Consider the following 27,474-nt stretch of genomic DNA (forward strand, 5'->3'; position numbering starts at 1 on the left):
GCGGCGTACAGACAGAAAGGAAGTGTAGCAGGAAAAGCTGAAAATGGAGAAACAGAATGGATAGGTACGCACGTGTGTATGCTCGCGTCGAAGGGAATAACAGGATAAGAGAAAGAGGGAGAAGGTAAAAGGAGCGAAAAACCGGGATTCAATCTGCATTCAATATTGATTTCAATCCGATATCGCGGATTCCAATTTTTGTGATTTACTTCTTACGCAGACGACGCGACGTGGAAACTATGCGCACAGTGAAAAAGGGCTGGTCAGGCTTTTTCGAAAGTCAACTTGAATGGATATCAATGTCGCGCCATCATCGATCAGACGTTGAAGCATTGTTCGTCTGAATGAAATACAACTACAAATCTTTAAATAATGAACGGATGTTAACTAATGTTCTCTCGAAAAATAAATCTTCTCGAATTTTGGCACACTATCTTTCCGTGAAAGAATTATTTGTTTCCTTTGTATCTTGGTCGTTCACTAATCACTTTCAGAATCGAAGTTTCCTCGGAACAAGAGATATAAGAAACGGGAGAATCTTTCACGTTACCCGTATCAATTACAAGAAGTCAATGAGCTGGAAGAAACACCTAACGAGCAAAGTTCCAGAACATTAGAGTTCGCGAAGGCAGCCGTCCACCAGTAGTAGATAACAAATTATCGACTTCATTTCGCGAATGACGAACTCGTTCGCGCAATATATCTTGATATATTATCCGGAACGGTGGCGTCGATTAAATGCAGCATTCCCGTGAATTTTAACGATGAAACAGGAGAAGCGAGTTCTGCTATCCTGATACATCATGAAATAATTTTATAACTGATAAACTTACCTACAGTATATTAATTTTAATAAAAAAAATTTAAAACGAAGAACCGAATTTTTGTCGTCGATAACCATGGAACAATTACAGATTATCACGCTTCGGTTCGAGTTGAAGCGAAGTTGAAGCTCCTTTTTTCCCCTTTTCGCGTTTTAGTGCCGGTCTGGAGCGAAGCATTTTGCGCGACGCCGACGTCGCCGACGACAAGGACGCTCGAGGGTTGTTCGCGCCGCGCAATACACCGATCCTTCTCTCTTACCTTCTCGCGTGTACACTCCGGTGCTTGCGTGAACGGCGTGTCGCGCCTTTCGGGCCGATTCGAGGCTCGTTAGCGTGGCTCGAGCACCCACTGTTTCACCCGACCTTCGAAAACCGTAGAACGAGGAAGAGAGAACGAAAGATCGACGCGACGGAGCCGGCGAGAAGGAATGTACAGGGCGAGAAGAGCCGGGACAAAGCGACGATAAACAAGAGTCACGGTGGTAATTAAAAAGTTAAGCTTCTAAGTAGCGATAGAATGGCGGAAACGGCGCAAAAGTGAAGAACAAACACAGACGGAGATGCTCGAGTGAAAACGAACGGGGGCAATGAAAAGAGCAAGCAGAGATGAAACTCTGCAGACGGGACGCGACGTTTAGAAAGAGACAGACACGATTGACAATTACTTGTTCGGATAATAGAACCGTTTCGTAGGCTCCAATTACCGGCATCGTCGAGCACCATCTACCATCGGTTCCTCTTCGTGACAATTCTCTGTTTACAATTTCGCTGTTTGCTCGAGACGACGGAGAAAGGGTTGCTCCGCCGCAGACCCTGTACCACCGAGAAATCTTATCGCTCGTCCAATCCTGTTCCTCGCTTCTTCGACCACTTCTACGAATTTATCCTCGATCCTTTCCCGTTTCTCAGATATTTCTAGTCGAGACGATTGTTCGCCACGAGAAGCTGAAGACCCAATTTCTTTAAAAGAATCCTTCGCAAAAGAGGAAAACTGTGACGACAAAACTAATCATACGATTAATATGATAATATGAATTACCGAAGATATTAAAAATTGATCTTCTAATTTTAATCAAAGACACGGTGTACGTCTGGTAACCTCTATAAAAGATCATCTTGCATGTGTTGATTGTAAGAACAACGATAATCAATCAAAAAAGAATATTCGTCTTAAATTTTGATTTGCTAGGGTCAAAGGGTAAGAGGGTCATGAGTTGCAAAAGTCGAAGGAATTCATTTCAACGGTTCGCTGGAAACGGAAACGAAAAATCGGGCACACAGGAAAGTGTAAACAAGTTTTCAGAGGAAAAAAAGGAGAAGGAGGAAAGGTGGGATAAGAGAAGGATTCCACGAACGGAATCGTGAGAATTTTTCGTTTCAACTACCACGGAACTTTGTGTTTGCCTTTTCTCTTTCCCCGCGTTGTGTACGGTTGCTTCCAGCTTTCTCGTGATTATCCGTGGAACGGATTTAAAACTGCGTTAGCACCGGATCTGCGAGCACTCGTGCGCCACCATAATCCATTTACTTACAAGTTTGTTGAAAGGCGTCTAAACACCGACAAACCGAGATAAAGAAAAGTAAGTCCTGCCTCTTAGATACCAAGTTAATCAGATTTTCCATGAGTTTACGTTTTACAATAACAAAGCTGTGCCAATGTTTATTCTATTCGTTGAAAAATATTTCAATTCTTAAAATAATTAACACAAATAATTATAAAATTATTTGCAATAGGTAATTCGTTTAATTTAAGTTCTACCTTGCATTATCAATTAATATTTCTCCCGGTAAATTTCAGACATAAATTCATAAGGAAAATTAGAGAAGTTCCTCTTTTTCTTGCTAGGATTGTCACAGAAGGAAACGGAAAGTCCGCCGGAGAATGTGGCTGCCGCGTTCACAAGAAGAGCCTCATCAAACTGAAATTTCGCCGGGAATCTTATCCCAAATTCATCGTTGCAATAAACTCCGCGTTACAGCTTGTACACGAGTGGTCCTAGCCTCCCCTAAAGCCGAGGGTTGTCGGCTCCGAGACACGACAGGCGAAAAGAGAGAAGCTAAGAGGGGATGTTAGGGATAGAAATTCCGTAGGTAAAGCAAGAGGTCCCGAATTTATACAGAGTTGCTCCGGCGCGAAATGTATATTTAATGCCATCATTCTAGAAAGCAACCGGCCTGGCCCGTTTATATTTCAATCCTTGGCAGGATTGTTTCCTACTTCTTCTTCCTTGCCAACCCTTGATACCTACTTCTATCTTCAACAATATTCCAACACCCTGAACTTCCACTCTTTCTTCTTAATCTATCAAATATATTTTTTCCGAAGAAAATTCACTGTTCAGTTCTTCAAGGTTTTTGAAAAAAATATCACCACGCGGATTTAGTCAAAATTTCAGGTGGTTATCCCCCATCAATTATTTTCTCGGTAATTAAACTTCGTGCACTCTTGCTTTTGACCGATTTTCTGCTCTCGCTTTATCGTGTCCGCAAGTATACGTTCTATTTCTTCCGCCGGTACGGTGAAAAGTATGCAGAGTAAAAAAGCATACGGCAAAGAACTCTTAATTTTGCGTCGAGATAACGCTCGGTTCCACATCGTAATAAGGGCAGGGTAAAAATAAGAGGAGCTGAATGAGAAGGTTTTAATCATCCTCCGTATTCCCTAGCCGTTGCTCTTTCTAAGCGTTGTATTTCTAGGTCACCGTAAAACTCGAACCAGGAAAAAATTATTTTTTAAATCTCAAGACTTTTTCTCCTTTTTCACCACTATTTTCTTCTAACAGTATACCTTCAGGCTTCAATCCTTTTCTGTCACAAATGCAATAAGAAGATATAATTGTATTAATGATATACTTTTGAACTAGAATTATAATCAAATGAAACTATCGCTTAATTAGTTATATTTTCGAATGTAACGGATGAAATGGTGGTCGAAAGAAATCCAGCATTACTTATTATTATTGCATTTAGCTGTTACAAAATGGACAGCAACGGTGGTACCTTATCGCGGTTTTACAGCCGTGCAAATCCCACGTAGGGCTTCTTAATACTTTACTACCGTCATGTAAACGTAAAATCACCCCAGCGTCCAATTTCCCGGAGTTGCAGTCGTCGATGGAGCAGCAGGCTGATGCGATGCGGTTTCCGGAACGCGTTCGTGCTACTATCCCCCAGTATCGTGGATCCTGGATCTCGAATTGGACGTTGTTTTATTGGGCGTACCGGTGTTTTATAGATTCCGATTTCCTCCAGGTCCGCTGAAACCACTCGAGTTTCTCCCTTTTGACCCGCGCTTCCAGCTCTGCTTCGCTTTTAACCTGATCGAACTTCGTTTTCAGATCGAAGCGCAACGACTTTCTTTCTCGTCGAGCGATCAAATCGATACGAACCGATCGCACCGAACCCACTACTTCTTATTCCTTTCTTTTGTCCTCGAATCGACCACTTCGATTCTTGTTGAAAGGTCAGCCTCGAGTAAAGGCGACCAATTTTATCGTTCGATGCGTACTTTTGGAGATACACAGATGGAGAGGTTTCTCGGTCATGTTCATTCGATTTCTTATATAAAATAAGAATTTTGAAGACCGACGTTTGAATACTACAAATTTTCCATTGTAATTTGAAAAATGTCCAATTCTTCTCGGTAATTTCTTTTTTATGAAGTATCTATAGTACTGACAGAGCTACTGATTCCATCAAATATGAAACAGTCTGAGTGTTAATTCAGTCAGAGGCTGACGAAGTTAGAGAAGAGAAGTAAGAAAATTGCTGGGTACGGATGATTTGTTCCACGTGTTTTCACGAGTGTGGCGCCAAGGCTCGTGCAAGATGCAAGAGCCCTTCCTGTCCCTAGCCGTCTATTCGAACTACGTGTTGTAACTCTCGCGGAACGTATGGGGTACGGAGCGTCCCCTAGGACAAACGCACAACGTCGAAACTTTTCTTCCCCTTATGAAATTGTAACGCAGCCTCGGGATTAGCATGGGAGCATCGTCTGGGCTTCGAACGAGAGACGTGCACACGATCGCGTGACGGATCACGGGACACTGCGATCCCATCGAATCGATCCACCCAGCAAGATAGACGCGTCCATTTTCATCCCCAGTTTCGATTTAAGTCGGCGAAATTAATGGAACCGACGATCGTTCCCTTCCGCGAGACAATTCCGTCGCGTTCGAACGGTTCATTATGGAAATACACGTCCGTACGAACCATATTGCATCACCGATGTAATTTACTTCGTATGGAGAATGGACTTGTCATGGATTACGATTGATCGATCGTGTTTCAGATCATTTCCAAATGCTCGACACTTCTAGCGACAGCTGGGATAATTAAATCGAATTTTTTCAATTAAGAGTTTCAATCTGCAATATTGATTTATAATTTTATCTTAGTGTTAATAGAAGCAGACGTACATAATATGCAGAGGAACTGCCAACGTTTGATGCGTACTTATTTTTAAGTTGAAAATAATGTAGAAAATTAAATAGATAAAGGATGAAATATAATTTAACATATTGAATGTCATAGCAAATTACACGTGCCTGAATAATTAAAAAAAGATAATAGAAAAACATTATTTTCAATAATATTGCATTTGTACAAATAATGTAAGATAGTAAATAGAAAACTTGAAATTTGAAAATTCCTATTCCTATTCTTATTAATTAGAGCTTCAATACGTCCCACAACAAAAATACATTTCAACAAAAATACCTCGATAAAATTTATAAATTAAACTAGGAAACTTGTCAACCATTTTAACTGGTTTGCTAGTTCTAGCGTTATAAAACATATAATTTTCTTTGAATTTAATTATTTATTGTCAATGTATTAACCACTACTTATTCTCAACAAACTTTTTTACCTTCAAGATATTCTATTTTCAGAAGTCGAATTTGTGGATATGAGTCCTCCGAACTCCTCACCGGAAGACGAAACCATAGCACGGTTGGATTTGAAACCACAATCGTTATGCATGTATGCAAAATGCGAAATTGCATTTAGACCCGACTTCTTACGTATCGAAGCCCACTTTTTTCTCTACTCCGAACATTCAACCCTGTGTAACGGTAGCCCTACAGTCGCGAGAAACACCCATGGGGTTTGTCAGAGAGGGATGGCCGGTCCTGCGGCCTGACCGAGTCTGCGCTAACGTTTTACGGCTACGTTACAGCACGGCACTAAAGCAAAATCGAAATCCCATTCCCGTTAATTCTCCATGGAATCGAACTCTGCGGTGGCAGGCTCGCAATGGGATTTCATTGTAACTGCACCCGGCTACCGGCTGGCCAACTTTCGCGAATTTTTCATGCCCTCCCCAGGCGCGAACGAAGGGATCAAACGGGTACCGGCTCGCTTTCCCCGTTGCCGAGTATGTAAACTTTCCCGGGTTCCCCGGCAAAAATCTCGTTCTCCTTGGTGGTCTAACTTGATAATGACACCTGGGAACCGGGAACTACCCTGAATCGAGTTCTTTCCGAGAAACGGCGTTTGCATTTATCAACGATCAAATTGAAATCTAACGGGATTCGGACGAGAGTTTAAATTATTCGCCGGGAGATTGAATTTTAAAGACTTTGCTCTTTTGTTTCATTCACGGTGAACAACTTAACGAGGAAAAGCGAGGAAACTTTAGTATCCATGGTTGGAAGCATATTAAATTTTTTACGTGTAACATAATTTTATTACAATTTCTTTAGGAATTAACGAAGCAAAATAGTTTTAATCCTCGAACCACCAAACATACTTGAACTTATTATGATCCCATCTTAACGAGAATAAAAGAGGAAAATTGGATTCCTAAGATAAATTGATAAGGATGAAATTCGAAAATCAAACGTGGAACGTTGAACGCGTTAATGTTTGGTCAGGTTGCAACGACGCCACGGTAAGCAAAGTTTAAACCGCATTTCCGTTGAATCCTCCATGGAACTAAATTCTCTGCGGTAACGTCAGCTTTGATACGGAATTTTATTGCAACTGTTTTCCTGTAACGGTTCGTGCTGGCTAAGCTTTAACGCAACGCGGCTTCATAGCGTGACAGAGCAAAAGGTAAACTTCAGCTACATTTATATTCGTGTTCGACAGAATCATGCAAGTGATGTCCTTTTAGAGACACATGCATAAACTTAACCGAGGCAAACAGAGAAAAAGAACCGGTGACGATCGATAAACACGAGTTTCAAAGAACAGTTTGTTTAAAATAAACGTGGATACTAAAACTTTTAGCTACGATCTAGTAATCTGACATTGCTTCTGAAAAGAAGGAAGAAAATTATAATTTCAACGACATTCGCTCTAGAGCTAACCCTTTTTCGACCATTTCCGGTCAGATCGGAAGTGGCAAAAAAAACAAAATTCGGCCATTCGTTGAGATTTTGACCCACTAAACACCGTTTGGCCTGTACAAAAGTGGCTACAGCCCCCTTCTCAAGATTTTCAAATAATAAATGTAATTCGTTTACGAACATGTCTGGCTATTCTTTACACCATTTCCTGCAACACCTTTTTTCGTCCAATGTGTTGCAAATAAAAGTCCTTTTTACATACAGGACGCCGACACTAAGAACGCGAGAGAAACACAATACGCGAACATTTTACACGCATCAATTTACTATTCGCAAACCGGACGAACAATGATAATTAAAGAAAATTGGAGGGAAAAAAGGACCGGCTGGAAATTCGATCCATTTTGGCTGGGCCAATCGAGAGGACGAAACTCGAGCGTTACCCTTTTTTTTTTTTTTCAATTACGACCCCCATCCACCGATCGCCCATTGTTCTCCGCTTTTAAATTATTTTTTCGTGTCGTCACAATCGTCACATCTGGCCAAAGAGACGCGCCAGCGTTGCCACGCTCTGTTTCTGTTTCTCCTTCTCTTTTCCACGTGTGTTTTTTCCCCCCGTTCTCTACTTGGGGTGGTTTTCGGTTTCGCGACAGGTGGCACGACCAACGATACCGTTGCTGGAATAATTGCATTTTCGAATTGTCGTTTTCTACCCCATGTCGGAGCGTCGTTTCGACGTTCTTTGTGCCCGGCCATAGAATCGGTATCGAGAAAGAGTTCATTTTTTTTCTTGGAAACTTCTCCTTGCCCCTCCCGAGGGAATTTCGATGGAATTCAATGGCCGATTTCAATGGAGCGTAGAAGGTAAAGATACGTGAAAAGCTACTACTCGATGTACCGTTCGATACCTTGAAAATTGTTTTCCCTTACGTTCTTCTACGATCTTTCCGTACACTTTTTCCTCTCTCTTTTTATCGCTTCGAGTAACTCGAAAAATTCGACGCTGTTTTCCAACCGTTCACCGACGAACGCTGTCCAAACGCTTTTCAATTTATTGGCCACAATCCACTGGAAATTTAATAACATCCCTCGCTCTCGTTATCCCCGCTTGTCATCAATAACAACTGCGACTCTTCTTGTTTTCGCGTACACAAATACTTTGCCGACGTCCATTTCGCGGAAAATCTGTTGGGATTTTGGCGTACTCGCATGGATATCGCGCGGAACAATGAACAATCATTTTTCCGATATTCGATCGATGGGTAAATGTTGTTCTCGTGTTTTTGTAACAAAGAAGAAAACACGTCGTTGCGAAACAATAGTAACTAGCATAGTTTACTTTCATTTATCTATGCATTCTTTACAGAACAAATAATTCTAATTCTGAGATTTGTCAACCGAAAATTTTCTATAGTTTCTCTTTGATGTATCAATCAAGTATCGTTTCGTTCGGATCGAATTTAAATTGCTTTCTTGAAACAAGTCTAGTAACACTGAAATTGGTGTGTCGATGGCCACTTGCTGTCCGGTTGTTGACCACTGAAATAAAATTGCTTTTAAACCCCTTCCAGGGCTCGTAAGTTTCCAGTTGGTCCGGCGAACTTTCGATCGGTTTGTTGCAATGGTTCGCAGGAAGACGGAAATCCGATCTGTGGAAACACACTTCTTCGTCCTTTTGTCTTCTTTTCACCCGTTACACGAAACGCCTCCATCGAAATTGCCATTAACCTTCGTTCCTCCGCTTCTTCTTCGTTACTGCCTCTCCTTTTGTCCATGATCCGTTCGAATTCGATAACGGGTTATCTCGAACGACCAAACGGCTCTCGATTTCGATTCGTGACATTTCCTAGAGAACCCTGCTTCCGACGAGAGAATTGATTTTTGCAAACGACTCCTCGTTCAAAATCACGACTCTCTAAGTGCAAACATTTCACGGTATGAAACGAATCTCACGAACATCGGATTGCACTCCTTAGGGCTTTATCATTCGACCCACAATTTGTAGCTACCTAAACCCTTCGTAGGATTAAAATTTAAGAACAATCGAGGTACTCCACCTTGTAAATGCTATTTCCTCTGCGAAAGAAAAGAAAATCAAGTTGCATGATATCGCTCGGACCAGAATCGACTTCGTGGAAAACGATGAAGAACGAACGAGAAGAGGGAAAATCGGCCGGTGAAACAGGCCCATGAAACGTCACGGATTTTCAGGGTGGCGAGTCCATTTTCAGCGAGGTGCATTAAGCTGAACGTCGATTTTTCGACACGAAACGCTCGTATCCAGGCGGGATGAAAGAAAAAGCCGGCTGGAAAAGTCGGGATACAGTTCGCCTACAATGGACCGTTTAACCGGTCCGAGTCGTCAGCTGTCGCAATGATGCAGACGACATTTCGATCAACGTGATTGACAGTTTTATGGGGAACGACGAAGACCGTTTTTCGGATTTACGGGCAAGAATCACGGGTTTTATCGTCGGACCAAGCTGCAAGCGAAGCCGAGAGGGAGAGTTACGCGACGTTCGATGTTAATCCAATGACTACAGATCCAACAAGACTAGTTTTCTGCGCTCAAGACTGCTCTCTGCATGCAGATCAAATCTCATCTGGGGTGTCTGGGACCCCCTAAATCGTGACCCCCCGAAAACAAAGGCATGTTCAGTCCCACTGGTTAATCGAAGCGTGAGGCTGCGGCAGATGGCGTTTTTCGGACTGTTTAAGTAATATGTTCAATTCGTAGGAAAGTGTGAGAAAATTTATTTGACAGTTTTATAAAAGACACTTACCTCGCAGTTTGAGTGACTGATGTTGCTGAGATTCAACCTGAACACCTTGTCCCTATAACAAAGAACAACCAATGTGATAATTAAACGATTCATGCTAAACGAAAGAATAATTAACAGACTAATTTGCAAATTTTCATTCTATGAATCTACATTATTCAAGCATACTTTGCTTTCGATTTTCTTTATAGGACCTTAAATTTCCACAGCTTTCAACCTTTTCAATATTCGTATACACTTTCCCATCAAATCACGAGCTGTTTTCCGTTTCCTTTCTATCGCTCGCTTTTATTAGGATCTCCCACGCTGAAGCACGATTCTTCAGCTGATTCGTCGGAAAAAAAATAAGAATACTTATAAGGAAAGAAAGTAACGAGGGTCTTCGAAACTTTTCCCCGGTTCAGCGAATACGACGTTAAAGCTTGCATTTCCTTCGTGTCCCAACGACGCGACGCGACGCGCTTTTGAAGGAATTTTCTTAAGACGATCGAATTCCTAACAGCTCGATTACACGCTGCTCCCAGGTATCCTAGATTTGCTACAGCATTTTCTGATCTCTTTAATAAGAATTCTGCCAATTCTCTAAATCGAAAAGGCTTGAAGTATCTATTAAATCTTCCCATCATCAATAATTATTCCAAAAATAAAATCAACCATGTAGCTTAAAATTTATCACAATTTTTTTTTTTTTATGCTTCAGCGGACGCTGGTGCATTTGACGAAAACAAAAGTGCGTGTGTCAGGGGATCGAGCGAAATGTTACACGCAACGTGAAACATCGGTAGCTCGTAAATCGAATTTACCCAGTTTCCAAGCGTTTCGCAACATTAACGCCGACGCGGCGCATAACTTTATTTCCAATAACCATTTATCATTGGGCTTCGATGGAAGCACGCAGTCAGACGGAATGCGGGAGAAGCGTGATAAGAGGAAAGAACACCCTACAAAGAGAGAGAGAGAGAGAGAGGGTGGTCGGGGGAGGAGAGCGAGGTAGTTGGTTCCACCACCCCTCGAGCTTTTCCTTCCTCATTCATCCTGTGCACGCCGCCGTGAAAAAGTAAATAGCGACGTGGAAAAACAAATCCGTACTTTGGAATCCAGCCGCGTCGGCTTCTCGCTCCGAAGAACTTTCCAAGGGCTGAGCAGGTGGATGGGAAAGGCGGGGCGAGCAAGGCTCTGTGTACGTGCGAGATCGCGTCGCTTCGAGACGGAAGCGGAAAGGAAAAAATTTGTACGAAAGCAATTTGCAGGGGTGATCGATGGCGATGGGAACGCGACTGTGAAGTCATCGTGTTTTCGATTTAAAAAATATCGCACAGTCAGCTTCGAAATCGGTGACCATGGACCGAACTTCATCGCTAAATTTTCATCCCTTTATTTCTCACTTTCGTAAACTTTGATCGATTGATATCAATGAAATATTATAATTATGTATAATATTCACCCTGTCGTGTGTTCACAATTTTGAAAAATAATGAACAATATGAACCTTATTGTAACGAATAAATGAAATTTCAACCCTTTCAGTGATTAAAATTTCGCAACTCGCAATCTATCCATTTGATCACACGTGGTTCGTTTGTTACACGAAACGAGAGACACAAAAGAACATCGGTAGCTGAAACGATTATCACAGTCTCAAACGAGGTATAACAATACACGCTTATCGATTTCAAACGTACGTGCAGCATTATGCCGTATCAATTGCCAAAATGGTCAGCATCGATCATGCGTGAAATCTAATCACATACCGTTGGATTTCGATTGATTCGCTAAATGCGTTTACTATGTTTCCAGAATCCTGTTATACCCACGTTCGCTTAATTATGTAAAATATAGCAGTATCCTTTAGTGTTACGTTTTAATGGCGTGAATTTTATGGTTGCACTGTACTCGACGTTACAGAAATTTTGAAATTGCCATTCCTCTAATCAAATCATAAGCTTTCTAATTTACTAATTTCAACGATCAAAATCAGTGTGAACGACAGTGATTGAAATGTCAATAAAATGTATTGAATTAGAACAATTGCCATACACAGGGAAACGCTTTATGGAATACACAGTACACGAGGTAGATATGAAATAGAACATTTCTTACGATCGTTTCCTGTTGCCATTAGAAAAATTTACAATCTTCGTGTTAATGGCTATAGAAAAGTATCGCTGAAAGTGCCATAAATACGATAATCTATGTGACACTTGCAGTGCATTAACGTGTACTCGATACACCCATGTTCCCACTATCACGAACCTGACGTTTATTGCTGAGTGAGAACGATGAAACTAATCGATGTCATCGTTTTACACCATTATCGACAGGAGAAGTAGCCATTAACCATTAAACTTTTCATTCGAAACCATAAAATATGACAAGTATCGCTACGACTACGAATTCTTACTTCGTGTATATAAAAAGGAAGGTGAAAAAAGGGGTTGGACAATGGAGGACGATAGAACACAAGTCGTAGAAAGAAAAACGAAAGGGTCAACGAGAAAATAACGAATCGACTCAACGTGAATAAGGGAAACGAGAGAGAGAAAAGGAAGGAACAGGGAATCCTTGGCGGAAGATAATTTCCGTAAAATTGCGGAAATACAAAGAAAATCGAGGGGTTTGTTAGGAGTGGAGCGAGAAGAAACGATCGAAAGATTTTTCGTGTCGCACAGCTATTTGCCGGAGACGAGATTTGATAGTCGGCATCGCGATATCCACGAACGCAAGCGTTTTTTCTTGCAACCAGTCAACGACTCCCGAGTCTGATAATTGGAAGCGTTCAATTAGCGTACCTTAATTGTAGAGCGAACCGCAACCAGGCCGCCGATTCTCGAACTATAATTAATGGGTATCACCTTTCTAATTAACGAGGAACGATGCTCGGACGTAGTATCGATCCGTGCTTGCAATAGAGAAGGGAAAAAGGGATCATAAAGGACAAGGGGACATTGGAAGGGGCGAACAGATCCATTAGAAATGCGTACGTAGTGACCCGAAAGATAAGTGATCCTCGTTACTTACATATCTTCTACGGAAGATAAACGAAGAAATGAGACCTAAATGAAAATTTATTCCTTAGTTTGCATATTTTGAATAAAAAATGTAAACTGATGTAAAACTATCGGAAATGATTTTGTGATATTTTCATAGGGACATAACCCAGTTGTTCGAACAAAGGTTAATGTTCCTAACGCAAAATTAGGACCATAGGTTGGTTGCCAGTCACAGCAAACAATGGATTAGAAATTCGTCTATTGTTCCTTTACGGACTTCAATCAGAATATTCTACACAGAATGTTATTTTGGTAATTTAATACAATGTTTGGAGAAAGCAACGTTAATGAACACACAATACAGTATTAGTTTGACAAGTTTCAGTCTGAGGATATAACCCTTCAAAATAAACTCAAGTAAACAGCTGTTATCAATTAAAATATGTAATTTTGAATAATTCATGATTTTGAAAAATATAAAATTTTCCAGCAATTTTCTTCCATTTTTATCATCTATTTTCTTTATTCCTTTGGTTCTTCGATTTTCTCAGTTTCCTCCTTACCACACGCGCAAGATACAGACACGGTTCTTACACGAGCTGCAGGATTTATTATCACACAGGTCGAAGCATTATCGAGCAATTTGTTTTGACGTATCGATTTAACTCCATCGCCGTGTCTGTTCGCCCCTTTGTCCATTATTCCAAGCGGAAACACTGATCTCTTTTTATTTTTCGTTCGATCGACACGGTGCTATGACGAGAGCCGTTGTTTTTATGAAATTTTTCCGGCCGCAAAGGGATGTTATTTTTCTCTATTTCCACCGCGCGAAAGGTGGAACCCGTGATAATTTTAACAAGGTCCGGCGAGATTGTCGCGTCACAAAAGTGAATAAATCCGTCGTTCGAACCAGATTTTTTTTTTTTTTTTTCTATACGCGACCACGAGAAAAGTCGAACCGCGGAAAATTCGTTGCTCGTCGAACCACGAGAATCGACAAAGCTGATAGAAATAACCGTTACCAAAATCCGTGTATACGTCGATCGTTAATCAACGCCCGGAAAGTGGTTACCACCTGGCAATCTGCCAGTTATCGAATTAATATCGAATTTCGTAATTCAACGATGCTAATTAACGCGTCAACGCCTTTCCACGACGGAGAATTGTTTTCGACGCTTTCATTCCATACATTTCACCACGGCACGTTTTGCGAACGCGAATAACTGTGTCCAATTAAGGGGAAAAAATTGCTACGCGAGAGAATAGGCTCGTACACAATTTTCCTAAAAATAATTATCTCTTCGTTGACGGTTCGAAATAATCGAGAAACACGATCGTTTCTTTCCTGTCCGATTAAAATTCAAATTCGAAACTTAGCGGGCTCGAATTTATTTTATGACGCGTAGTCTCGGTTCGAAGCGTTTTATTCGAGGGCCCTTAATTAAATTACAAGCCGGCTTTACCCTTTCATTTGAAATCGAGAGCCTGATCGTTGAATCGGCTCTCATGGATCATAGAACTTAATCGTTTCACATCATTGGGAAAGGAATGTCGGAATGGTTCTCCTTTTGCGCGAGAATTCTTATCGGAATCCGATATTACGGAATGGGTTACGTACGCGGTCCGTAAGGCGGATAAGGTGAGGCGCATCGAGCACGATGGAACGAAGCCAGGAAACAGGAAACGTTAAAATCCAGCCACTCTTCTATTTTTCTCCATCTGTCTCGTCTGTGAATGCAATTTATCGTAAGTCGCGTTTCTACCCTTGCTCGTTCCGTATGGTGAGCGTTCATCTCGTTACCGAAACGAACGGTGTTACTTTAAAAGCGTAGGCGCATCTTACGCGCTCGTCACTTCTTTGCCTCGCTGTCACCCTTATCCGATTTACTTCGCCCCTACAGTAATCTCGTTTCTGTCGTGGATCACCCTCGGTCACGAGGAAACTTTGTTCCGACTGAAAATTATTTCACGTCGTTCGACGCGTCCCGACGAGTTTCCCGCCATGTGTAATATGTTAGCGAAATTGAAGTTGAATCGAAAAAGATTAGGCGAAAAATTATTCAGGAAATCTATATACTTAGAAATTTGTGAATTTATTTATTTCTTGTACCATTTTCTCTGGGAACACACGGCACGAGATCAACATACATATAAAGTTTTAACGAGCCTGTTGCGAATTCGATGTCATTCGCGTTTCGAAAATGAATTTATCGAGAAACTAAATTTAACAGTCTGTTCATCGAGACGCTTTGAAATTCAATGCCAATCGATTATCCGGAAATTATCTATTAGATTAGCATAATGCAACTTTATTGATCAGAATCAGGATTAAACTTTCATTAACCTGACTATTTGGCAAATGAACCGCGTAAGCACCGCTCAATCCAATGAATATGGCCGGAATGAATCGTCCTTATTCGAGTCGTCTGTATGATTTGATGAGCCTTGTAATCCGGATGAACTTGATAAAACGATTCTAGTGCTCGTTAAATTGATAATACACTCGTGTATTAGCCGAAATACATGGTATCCTGAAAAACTGAAAAAAAAAACATTTTGCATTTTTTCATTGCTAATGATTTTTATTGCAAAATAAACGTAATGTGTCATTTATATTTTTTACCGATTATTACATGTCTGTATCATGAATCTTAATGTTCTACGATGCTACGCAACGATTATTGCCATAATGTCTTTTTCTCCCACCATCGCTCACGAGATATAATCCACGACATAATTTTACCTGTCACAATAGATATATCGCGCGATTCTTGTTCTCGTTTCGTACGAGAGACTCTCTGGTTTGTGTATCCAACGTCTTTCAAACACTACCCCCGGCAGGCTTCTCCATTGCCAGAGCCGTGTAGCATTTCGTTGGCATTTACCAAATTAAGAAGGGAGGCTCACAAAAGAAAACGCTAGTGAATGGCCAGCAGGATAGTAACACAAGGGCTGAAGGAGGAAAGGTTGGAACCGAATCAAGAAATAATACTTCTGTAGTAACGATGCAACGTTCCCTCGTCACAATCTCTATCCACCCTTGAAGAAACCACCCCCTCTTCTTTTTTTTTTTTTTATTCCCTCGTCCGACGAGCTACGCTTTAAAAGATAGCCCCCTATTCGAATATTGTATTACCAGTACGAGGCTACCTAAGAGATTTGTACTTTGCTTTCTACTTTCGCAGATAAATTAGGGGGCTAAAACGATAATAGAAATTTAATTTGATTAAAGCGTGTCTTTTATTCTTAATATTAGCTGCAAATTCGTTGGAATATGAGCTTTACAAAAGAAATATAAAAAATTCTAATTTCTTTGCGACAAATAAAATCGCTGCTATTATATGGATCAAAATAACGCGAATAAACAGCGATGAAACAACGTTCCAGATGCAATTTAAACGGCGCCGTCTGGGAAAACAATTTCACGACTCGATTACACGTAATCGCAACTGGCGTTTTTTCTATTCGGCCGATTGTCAAGATTAATCGGGAACGTTCTTAAAAGTTCAACCGGCTTAATTCGCGGCGCTCGTTCTTTCGTCCCGTCCCGTTTCCTATCCTGCCCCGAAGGTTTCAATAAATTACCTTCCTGCAAATTGAAACGTTTAGCAAATGAAAGCTGGTCATCCCCTCGTGTACAGAGGAACGTTCCGGTACATAAACGCGGTATGTGTATATTTCAGTACTCGAGCTAAGAGTACGTGCAAATATCGCGGAGGAAGCCGATTACAAAAACCAGTGCAGACGCGTTCGAGCATCATTTCACGTCTCAAGTGCAATTAATAATTTTAATAATGAGAGAATTTGACGTTCAAAGTTATTCGAAGCTAAATTTTTAGAGAAATTGAATTCTAGATTTTAAATAATATTGAATGCAAGTATTTTCATCATTAATTTGTTTCAAATTGATACATTCGTATCAGAACATTTGTCCCGTAACTTGACAGAAAGCAATTGGTAACAAACGAATCACCTGCGTTTTAAATATCGCGAAAAGCTTCGCTTTCCTGTCTCGAATCGATGAATTAATAAATGTTAACGAGAGCAGGTGGAAATCGTGCCACCACCCTCGATCAACGATATCGACCAGTAAAGCTCGTATCAACGCCGAACGCGCGGAATGTTTCACGAGCGACCCAGTTACGTTGTCGAACAAAACGTTACTTTTCATTTCGATCTCGAACCCGGCGATAAATAACGACAAAATTGCTCGTCGATTCGGTACACGCGCCGATATAAGGTCTCGAATAAAAAGCGATCTACAGAGGGATGGGGGTCGAAAGAGAGGGGTGACGATTCGTTGAAATCAGCGCGACGATAATTATGAAAGCCAGCGTGTATTAGCGACGACGTAACATACAGAGTATTTGAAAACAAGGATTATCCGATATTCGATGTCACCAAGAAATTTAATCAATCGAAACGTTGCACGCTCCGTGCAGAATTTTAATCACGAAAATCATCAAAATTCAACCCCCAACACGTATACCTCTATCGAATGTACGCTCCGTTTCTGACACGCTTTGACAGCGAATAAAAAACGCAACTTTTAGCGGACGATTTTTATCCTTCGATGTTTTAATACTTTAATAATAAAAGAAATAACGAACAGATGGTCTAGTATACTCTAGTACAAAATGATTCTTTGCTATATTTGAAATATTTTTAATATGTTCGGCAGGTATTGTGACTCAGATTTAACAAAATGTATACAATGAAACTTGAACCAACATTAAACAGTCAAATTTTATTTATTTCTGTATTTAGAATCATCCCCTAAGCAGTAATACTACATTATGCGGAATGTTCTGTATAAGATGTATGAAACGTAGATTCTTTTCAAAGATTATTACTAAATATAAAATATAAAGGTACTTACATGGCACCAACGTATAGAGCATCCCTCTTGCTGTCCAGATAGAGCGTTCTGTAGTACAGCATTCCGCAGCTGAATTCCCTCACGTGTTCTGAAAGCAAAAGTAAACAAAGAGATTAAATAGCATGTCGTTGAGGATGAACCTCGAGGAAATTCATTTCTATTGTTAATGTGCTGATCGCTGTCCGCCGGATCGTTAAATGTTCGTCAGGACTTTGATAATAACGTTCAGTCGCATCTATGTCGTTCTGTTTGCTTTCTCTCGTTTCACTTTCGTTTGCTTTCGGTAGCACGTCGAATAAAGTCAACCAGCGGCTTATGTGACGATCGTAAAACTCGTTAGAATTACATAGCACGTAACGGTATAACTGTCGCTCCTCGTTTCATCGAGGGATAAATGCATTTCTCAGGAGATGGGGAGAAAGTGAGAAATGTGGAATTATGAAGTAATAACAAATAAACGTTAATTCAGGAAGATATAAAGCTATATAAGAGATTATTAGACGAAATGAGATACGTTTATAGAGTATTTTATCAATTAAAGGCATGTAATTAAGGTGCTTCCCATGCACAGTACCGAGCATGATCCAGTAATAATAATAATAATAAATAACTATTAAATATTAAAATAATAATGATAAAATAATAATGACTAAATAATTATTAAATCATAAAATAATAAAATGAATAATTAATTATAAGCCTTAACGAGCATTTTAGTAATAGAAAAAGTTGCACAGAATCTCGCCCTTACTACCCCTTCAAAGATAATATTTGATAAATAAAAATTATGTTAGTACTTTTTTTCTAAATTTCTTTTGTTATTAAATTAAATTTATGTATTCTCTATGTACTTGATGCTGTACAATAAAAATGAAAGAAAGTATAATATTTTTTATTTTTAATACCAAATTATCTCACTTCTGAATCTGAAAGTCACTTGTTATCTTTAAAAACAAGATGATACCTCAAACGATCAGAATTCTTTTCCCATTCCGTATAATATGAATCGTGAGAAACACCGCGCAGTATCTCAGAAAAGCATCAAATTATACAACTTGAAAAAAATCGCGTTCTACTCTTCACTTTTATGGTTTATAAAGAAAAATGTCCGAAGGATGCGAGTTCACGGCTATTTTTCACGACATCAAGTCAAGCCGGCGATCATTTAGGAGCGTGTGTCGTGTAGTTCTTCGGGGTAAAAGTCGAAGGGGACGTTCGTGCACTGACACAGCCATTCTCGCCTCTCGATTCTCCCCGGCTCATCCCCCTTTTTCTTCTCTCCCTCTATCACACTGTCCGACACTGATCTGCTTAACATATGAAAGAAAGCCGCCCTTTCCTAAATATACTCGTTCTCCATTGTAAACTAACACACCGCGAACTACTATATTTTATGTGGTATCAGGACGCGTCGCGGCGTCGTCGAACGAAAGGGGTTCTTTTGCGCGTACGAACGCAAACTCCAACCCTCTTTTACCTTTTTTTCTCTCTCTCTCTCTCTCTCTCTCGCTCGTTTGCACTGAACCGCGATGCGGGTTCCATCTCCCTTTCATGAATGAATGCAAAAATCTGATCGTCGCTTTATCTCGCGACGAAACGGCGTAGTAACGCGAACCCCCTGAATATGGGACCCACTCGAGAACTGATGTTCGTTGTTGGAGATGGTAACAATGGCGTGCCTCGTATGAATATAATAAATTCCAGATGCACCACACCGAAGAATCGATACACTTTCCTTCGTGGAACATTATCGAATAAAAACGCTTCCTTTGTGTACTACCATCAGACATCGTACTTTGTTATGATCAAAAGTTACAATTGCCATGGATAGATAGAAAGGAAATTCAATACTAACGATAAGTACCCTTTCTCTCACGATAGCTGAATATAAAAAAAGAGTATTTTGAAAACAGCATTTAGAAATTCGGTTTGATAAACCATCGATTTGCTCGACAAATAGAGAATACCACTTGAAATTATTGACAGGTCATCGATGCAAATATTAATCCTCCGATTTTATGAATCATGTTATGCAAAAGCGCTGTCTATTTATTGAGACAATGATACGCTAATCACGGAATTTTGGCTAATTGCCAAATATTTGCGAATCGTGTTCGCCTTTGCTTGCCACCACCGCGTTTGAATTTCTCTACCATTTGATGCGCAACTTAATTTCCCTATATAAACTGTATATTAAATTTTGCATAAAACACCGTAAACACGTTTATTTACTGTGAATCGTCTTGGAATAGTAGATAAAAATTCGTTAAGCATCGAGTAATGATAAGATTGGCCCTCGAGTGTTGCTAACTCAAGGAGATATCGTTAAACGACCCCAAGACCGGAAGCTATCCATTTGAATTCGGTGGTTCCGGCAGTAGGTTCGTTCGTTTAAACAGTATTTCTCAATTAACGAAGCCGATGCCCTGTTTCACCACACTTTCCCTGTTATCGTGGCCTTCGTAATCGCGTTCATTAGACTTGATATAAAAGAAGGGCTGCGAGGAAGAGCTAACTAGACGAACGAGATACTATCGTTCAAACCCGTCCACCCTATCCTCCTTTCGACCTCGAAACGTCTGCTAAAGTAACTTTTTATCGTTACGAGACGATTAAACCAACCGTGGATCACAATCAAAACGAATTTTCTTATTTTTATGACACGTGTAATAAAGAGAATAGAAATGGTACTTAGAATCGACGAATTTGGTTTCATTTTAATAAAAATATTCCATCGATGAACGAACACGAATTGGAACAAAGGAATATGGAATTATGACTTGCGAAAGAACAAATTTCAACGTCACGAGGGGTTAAAGGGTGTGAAAAATAAAGTCTCGGGAACAAGAGTGGCTGAGATTTCTCTTTCGTCGATATGGCGTTTCGGAACACCTCATTTCTTCGCGAACCGTTTTGGAATAAGAGATCCCCGGAGACCGCTTCGAGTTTAATAAATCGATTCGTGGCTGGGCTAAAACGTGGTTCGCGGTGATATTAAAATTGCGCGTGGCATACTTCGGCTAATAACCTTCGTACCTGGAAACCGACTGGGAACCATTCATTTAAAAATAATTTACATAGTCAGTAATTGTTTCATCATTTTTACTTTTATTTTTAAACGTATTCACGATGAATAAATTTCAACCATAATTTCTTAGATTGAAAATCGAATTGATATAAAATTATGGTTAGAAAAATATTGCAAATTATTTCCAACAAGTAACATGAAATATCGTTTTCCTTTGAAGATCCTTTTACGGAATCAGCCTTCATGCATTCTTTCGTCTTCATCTCAACCATTCGACCACCCGTCGCATTCCACCCACAATGTACCATTATTCGATGGTCGTTTCGCGTGCATTTTTCACGACTTTCACGGATAAAAATTGAAATTAATGTCCCCTTGAAAGCAGGCACGCGGATGCTTGGCGGGAAAACGATCCGCTCGGTCAAGAGGCTTTCACGCAAACTCGGTAAATCCTCGTTAAGCCCCGACCAACTAGACTACCGATGTCAACGGACATTTCGGACCCTAATCTACTCGCGTAGTGTGCTCACGTTGTTCCATCTCGCGTCTAGCACGTGTTTACACTTGCAATGCCAGTAATGGCACGTAGATAGATCCCACGACACGTGTGCATAAGAATAACAGATTCTCGGTTTAGCTTTCGACTTTGTTTGAACACCTACTTCACGTCGAATGTCATAATTGAAATTAAATCCGAAGATTTGCAACGGTAGACGATTTAACGCATACCGTATCGTCGATCCAGGCGGCGTTCCCCTTATCAACACGATCTTATCAATGGATAAACGGATTTCGCGGCACGTGCATCAAAAGTAACCCTATTCGATTCCCCTTTTCCCTTCTTGTTCCTTCGAAATGCGAGACCGTAACGAAACGCAGCCGCGATTGAATAAAGTTTGCCACCCTAACCCGCTCGCACAATACCAGATTAAGTATGCGATCGTTTTTCTTCTTTTCTTTTTTCACGTTCGTCTGGCTTCGTTCCAGTCGGTACCGGCATATGGCCAGCAAAGATTACGAGGGTACCACCACCGTGTCCAATTTCCGACGTTATTATTATTTTAATCCCTGCCGGTGGAGCAAGGTGTCTCCTCCATCCCGCGTTCACTTTTCTGATACACCGAAGTGCATAAGGAGAAGTCGCAGTTTGCGCGGAGTTCGAATTAACTGAGATCGAGCGGAACGCAGCGGAGAGATAAAAGATAAGAGACCGGAAACTTTAGGTTTCCCGGTTATCTCGATCATTCGCGTCTGAGTTCGCTAACATTCACGGGTTCGCGACACTTCCTTCGCGCCACGTGTGCTCCAGATCGTATCGGTGTAAATTATTCCGCGGGTCGATTGGAGAACAGAGATCGAAAGTTCTGCTACGAAGGTGGCAAATCTTCTCGAGAAATTCTTGTCCTAGGTGAATTCGAAAAATCTTCTTACTAATTACTACTGATTAGACAATCTCGCGTGGGAATCAGCCGATATAAGCCGATTGAAATGAAACGATTCGATCACATTTTGATCCGGATAATGTGACTCGTGGGAGCTGACCTGCTGACGCGTTTCTAGGAGCTTTTATCCGCTCTAAAACGTTCCTCTCCTTCGTGTCCATCAAGAGTTTACGAACGAGGGTCCTTCGTCCAGATGCGAATACGTACACCCTCGATATCCTAGTTCACGTCTCTTCACGAAATCGACATGTTTCAAACTCATCCGCGTTGATTGCGGATCGGACCACCTCGACACGACAATACACTCTTCCGGGACCTCTAACGCCAAAGGGTATCCAGCGAAGTTCGTAATGTTTCCGAGGCATTCATAATGTCGAACAGACTTATTTTTTCAGTTGTCACTGTTCGTTAATACGTTGGAAAGTTTTAATTGATATTTAAAGGAGAAAATACATCGCTGAGTGACGGACGTACAAAAGTTTCTCCCTCATTTTTCGGAAAGATAACGGCGCGATCAATGCACGAAGGAGATACTCGTTTAGAAACACTCGAGTGTCTCCAACGAGAGGGAAAGTTGTACGATTACGAAATGTCTGAAACACTCGAAACAATGGGAAACGAATGAAGTATCTTATTAAAGTTGAAAAGCTTTTATCTTAGATTATCCAACGTTTTTTAATATGTTTCGGATAATTTGATTTTTAGCATTATTGTTAGAAGTATTAGTATTAGTTTCATACAGATGTCCATTTCGACAATGGTACCTAAAACATTAATTGCGATAGTAGAAAAGGCCATGTGTAGTTAGATTTACTAAACCTGTAATTATTAAATGTATTAAACTTTTAAATCGATACCATTATTACTGTAATATCGAGACTATGCAAAGTTTGCCTTCTCTTTTATTTTATTAATTATTGAATTGTAAAAAGTTTGAGATGTCACCGTGTTAACCTTTTAAATTAATTTTATTGTAGTTCGATTTCGATTCGTGCTTTGGAAAATTGAACATCTACACACACAGGGGATATTTTCTTCAAAAAAAGACATTCAGTAAAGAAGGGAAAAAGGAGGCGCCAGGAAGCAGACGGCAAGCGGGCCGTCTAAACAAAGGAATCACGAAGTTAAGGGAAAGCACGCCAGATAGAACGAAATTAAACAAAGAAAAGAGAGGGAAAGTGAAAGCGGGCTGGTTTGCTAGGATAGAGAAGGAAGGTGAATGAAAGAGAAGGGGAAAGCAGAGATGAAATGGGGCGAAGCGTGGCTGGTGCGCGGCGTACCGCCACGTCACTCCCTTCTCATTAATCAACCTCCTTCCACCCTTCTACGAATGTCTATCTTTCTCTCTCCCTTTCGAATCAACCCTCCACGTTTCGTTCAACTCTCCTTCTTTCGCTCTGGTCGGGCTCTTGTTTTTCTGTCGCTCGGTTACCCTGTCGTTATCTGACTCGCACGAATTCGATTATTGGATATTTTAATCAAGGTAATAGGCTTACATCACCGGAACACGCTCACAGATTAATGGGAAACACCTTTTCCAAGAGCGAACAGCTTTCGTTTGAAACTAAACGACCGGAACTCGAACCTCTAATCCTACTACTTTTCATTAAAACGACGTATAATTTTCTCACGGTATCGCCCGACCAGTTGCTTGAAATTGAGTAACTTCCAACGCGTGAAAGATATATTTCAATTTTTAAACTCGTCCGCGTTTAAAGGGCACGCGTAAAATAAACTAAATGAAAAAGTGAATTTATTAAGGTACTAACCAGTCTAGAATTTCATTTCCTTAATGAAAACATTTTATAGGGTACCCTGAATTATTTACCCCTCTTGCAAAAAATGTATCTTCATCGTGTTTTATTTTTAATACAACTTTGCCTTATCTTGTATCACATTTTTTAAGACAAGCCGTACGTTCATTTTATCTGTTACAAGAGAGCTCGAATTTCAGCGAAGATTCGACAGGTTTAAGACAAGTTTAGAAAGGGCTTAATTAGTAACGCGATAGTCCCTTTCCGATAATTGGCTGACGTGAACACAAAGGGAGGGTCATTACGGGACACAATGCACGCCGGTTCGGAAACGAGGTCAGAGGTGTACAATTAAAGGCATCGTCGAGAGCACGTTCTTAGAGAAGCACGGCATCAAACGACCGAGAAAGACGCTGGGGGCCCGCCATGAAATTTTGTCAAGCCTTTCGAGAAACTTACGTCTAACGCGTTAAATCCGAAATGCTGTTTGTGCTTCGTTCTCGTGTTCCATTCTTGAACAACTAGCTAGCTGAATTCGAGTTTAGCTTCCGGAGAATGAAAGAGAACGATCCTACTTACGCTCGCGTTGCATGTTTCACGCGGAGTGCAGCGATAGTATAAGCTAGAGATTGAATTAAAATCATGCAAATTGGTGACTCTTGCGAATGTAGAAGAACAGTGAAATTAATTTTTCCTGCGTGACAGAGTACATTACAGAATGTAGAAAATGAGAATGATATGAAATACAAAATAAATTGGGGCTCTCTCCATGGTCCGCCGTCCGAGGGTTGAAACTGCGCGTACATTTTATACTTGGAATATTTTTTCAAATGGTATACGAAGGCAAAATTTCATAACTTATCGATAAGGCAAAATTGAAAAATGCATTGCCATGCACATATTGATATCAAGGTTTCACGAAAGTGCATCAATAGCATCCGATGTTCGCCAGTTAGGAAGGTGTTCTGATTTCTGCATCATGCGAACCGATACCAGTCTACTGCTTCTAATCCGTATCATGAAACCTCGAAATCGATACGCGTATCGCGCCATGTTACACCGTGTATAGTCGGCTCAAGACGCAAGCATAGATTTCGTAGCAAGGAAATTACACACAGTACACGTATTCCTAGAAACCAGTCAGCCCAATGACCCAAATCAAGCCGGGGGTTGATGCATGCACGTATTCACGGTACACAGCGTGTTGTTCAACTCAGCCAGTTGATCCAAATAATGGCGCAAGTTCTGGTATGTTAATCGCGTCGAGCCGCTCACCCTCTTGGAAAACTGAGAAGCATAACGACGAATCGCGTGCACCGTGACAGAGGGAATTTCAGGAAGCCGGAAATGAGAAGCGCGCGAAATTTGGATTAAGCGCGATCGAGTTAGATTAGTCGACCGTTGGATTTTACTCGAATCGAGCGAATCGAGCGGAAAGCCACGAATAAGGAATTAACTTTTTCAGTCAACTTTCCACACGCGCGAAAAGGAAACAAGGGAAGGTTAGAATTTTCGAAAATTAACGCGAGCACACGCCTCTCGACACAGAAAGCGACGGCGGCGATAAATAAAACCGTACAAGGTAATCGTTAGAGAAAAGTTGGACGCCTTACCGACTTAAGATTAAAGGGTTGGTCAACCAACAACAGTTTGCCACACGAAGGTTAAGCCTGCAATTCGCGTAGGTAAAATAGAGAATAGCGAAACGAGCCTTTAAAAAAATTATTTCTGCGCGAATCGTAGGTGGAAGAAAACTTTCAGATTTTATCGTAACGAAACTTTAGTATGGTGTTAAGTGGACGCGTTTAAATCCGCTACGATAATAATGGCGAAGAGCGAACCCCTAATGGCGGACAATATATAGAGTGGGCGAACCGGTCGAGAGTTAAGCGAAATTAAAGAGAAAAAGGTGAAAGAAGAGAAGAGAACGAAAAAATTACAAAAGTATTCAACGATGCAGCGCGCTCGTACACACGCAGAGCAAAGAGGGTACGGAAAGAGGATGAATAAAGGCTGAAATAAATTGCGTTATCTTTTCGTTCCACGCGTATAGCTTCCACTGGTGTATATGTATATTATAGGTCGTTAACTAAGTTCTGTGGATCGCTTGTAGACGGAAGTAAAGTATGCCGAGTTTATATTTCACACCAAATCGTTTTTTCAGCTTTTCAAAAATTGAAAGTGTTTGAAGGAAGCGTAAAAGAAAATAGTGGAACTAGGAGGGTGTAAAAATCTAGTGATACAATCGACGCTTATGGCTACAGCCAACGATTAATCAAACTAATTAATATAGCTAAGAATGTATTTGTAGATTGCATGGAAATTCTGAAGCGAAAAAGAAAGAAATTTAAAGAAGATTGATCATTTGTAATAACGAATTTGTTTTAAATAAAAATTGAATTGAAATAAATCTTGTACACGAATCGTACGTATAAAAGCCTCTGTCAAACATCGATTCCCTAATACCTCTGCTGTGTGTGCTAAAAGTGCAGTCATTTTTAGAGGGCTCTCGAAATCTTTTCTGTGGGAGCATTCTCGTCGAGACATACCAATGGTACATATATGTGAAAGGATCTCTCTTCAACCCTGTTCATCCTTGAGAACCCTTCTTCCTGATTGACCCTTGGCATTTCCTTTCTCTCCTATTTCTTTTGCCATCTGTATTAACTTTTTTTTTATTTTTCAAGTTCTTCGTCCTTTTCTCTCTGCAGATCCATTCAACATCCTTCGTCGTTGATCTTTGTGGTCGATATCGGGGCCTTTTCATCGATGCCCCTCGAGTGTGTAACAAGCTCGGGAGAACCAGTTTCGTTGCCACGAAAAAATCGAAAAACAACTCTTGTTCTCGCGAAACGAACGACCGCCACCATCGATTCTTCAACCGTGGACGATTTATTCCGATCCCTTTTGCGTGAATTGTTTCGTAATTAAAGCACCTGATCAAATAATTACCATGTTTCCCTACTTGAAAGGGTTAATTAAGAAAGTACGAATAATTACGCAATTCGGTAGACGTGGGCAGTTTCACGATTAGGTCTGATTTCTTTTCTAAAAGTAGGAAGATGAGCCAGCAAAAGACAGGAAGTTGATAAAGGAAGGAATAAGGGAGACAGAAGAACGGGCCGCGATCGGATCTACGGGCTGGCGTTTATCATCGTTGGGGAATCTACTTGGAGGCTATAATCACCTGCCCCTCTACCGTTCCTGTTCCTCGCTAATAACGAGTTACAGCCCTTCCGCCGTCGGTCGTGAACGACGCAGAGAATGCCAGGGTGGAAGGAGGGCAGCGGCCTGTTAGACCCGGGGGAGTGGGAGTAATTGCCAACGTAATCACACACGTTGCACAAACCAGCCCCGTTTCACCCTTTCCTATATTCGCGCAGAACTGACCGAGGGTGAGGGCCACGCATCGCCACCCTCCGCATCCGTTTTCGGGGATGATCAGATAGACGAACGAAACGCAGCGAAATGTCCCGTGACTTTT

At 40.8% G+C, this 27,474-nt stretch overlaps 1 protein-coding gene across 5 annotated transcripts in view; it reads right to left on the reverse strand.

Moving 5' to 3' along the window:
• LOC114879656 (semaphorin-2A) overlaps positions 1-27,474 on the reverse strand; it is a 364,739-nt gene that overhangs the window by 24,029 nt on the left and 313,236 nt on the right. For all 5 annotated transcript variants that reach the window (XM_046285367.1, XM_046285366.1, XM_046285368.1 and 2 more), the window contains 2 exons: positions 17,767-17,854; positions 9,901-9,952 (listed from right to left, as the gene is read on the reverse strand). In XM_046285367.1, coding sequence (XP_046141323.1) covers positions 9,901-9,952; positions 17,767-17,854 — 140 coding nt within the window. The remainder of the gene's footprint in view (positions 1-9,900; positions 9,953-17,766; positions 17,855-27,474) is intronic.

The sequence above is a fragment of the Osmia bicornis genome, chromosome 4 (genome assembly GCF_907164935.1).
Source record: "Osmia bicornis bicornis chromosome 4, iOsmBic2.1, whole genome shotgun sequence".
Taxonomy (NCBI): domain Eukaryota; kingdom Metazoa; phylum Arthropoda; class Insecta; order Hymenoptera; family Megachilidae; genus Osmia; species Osmia bicornis.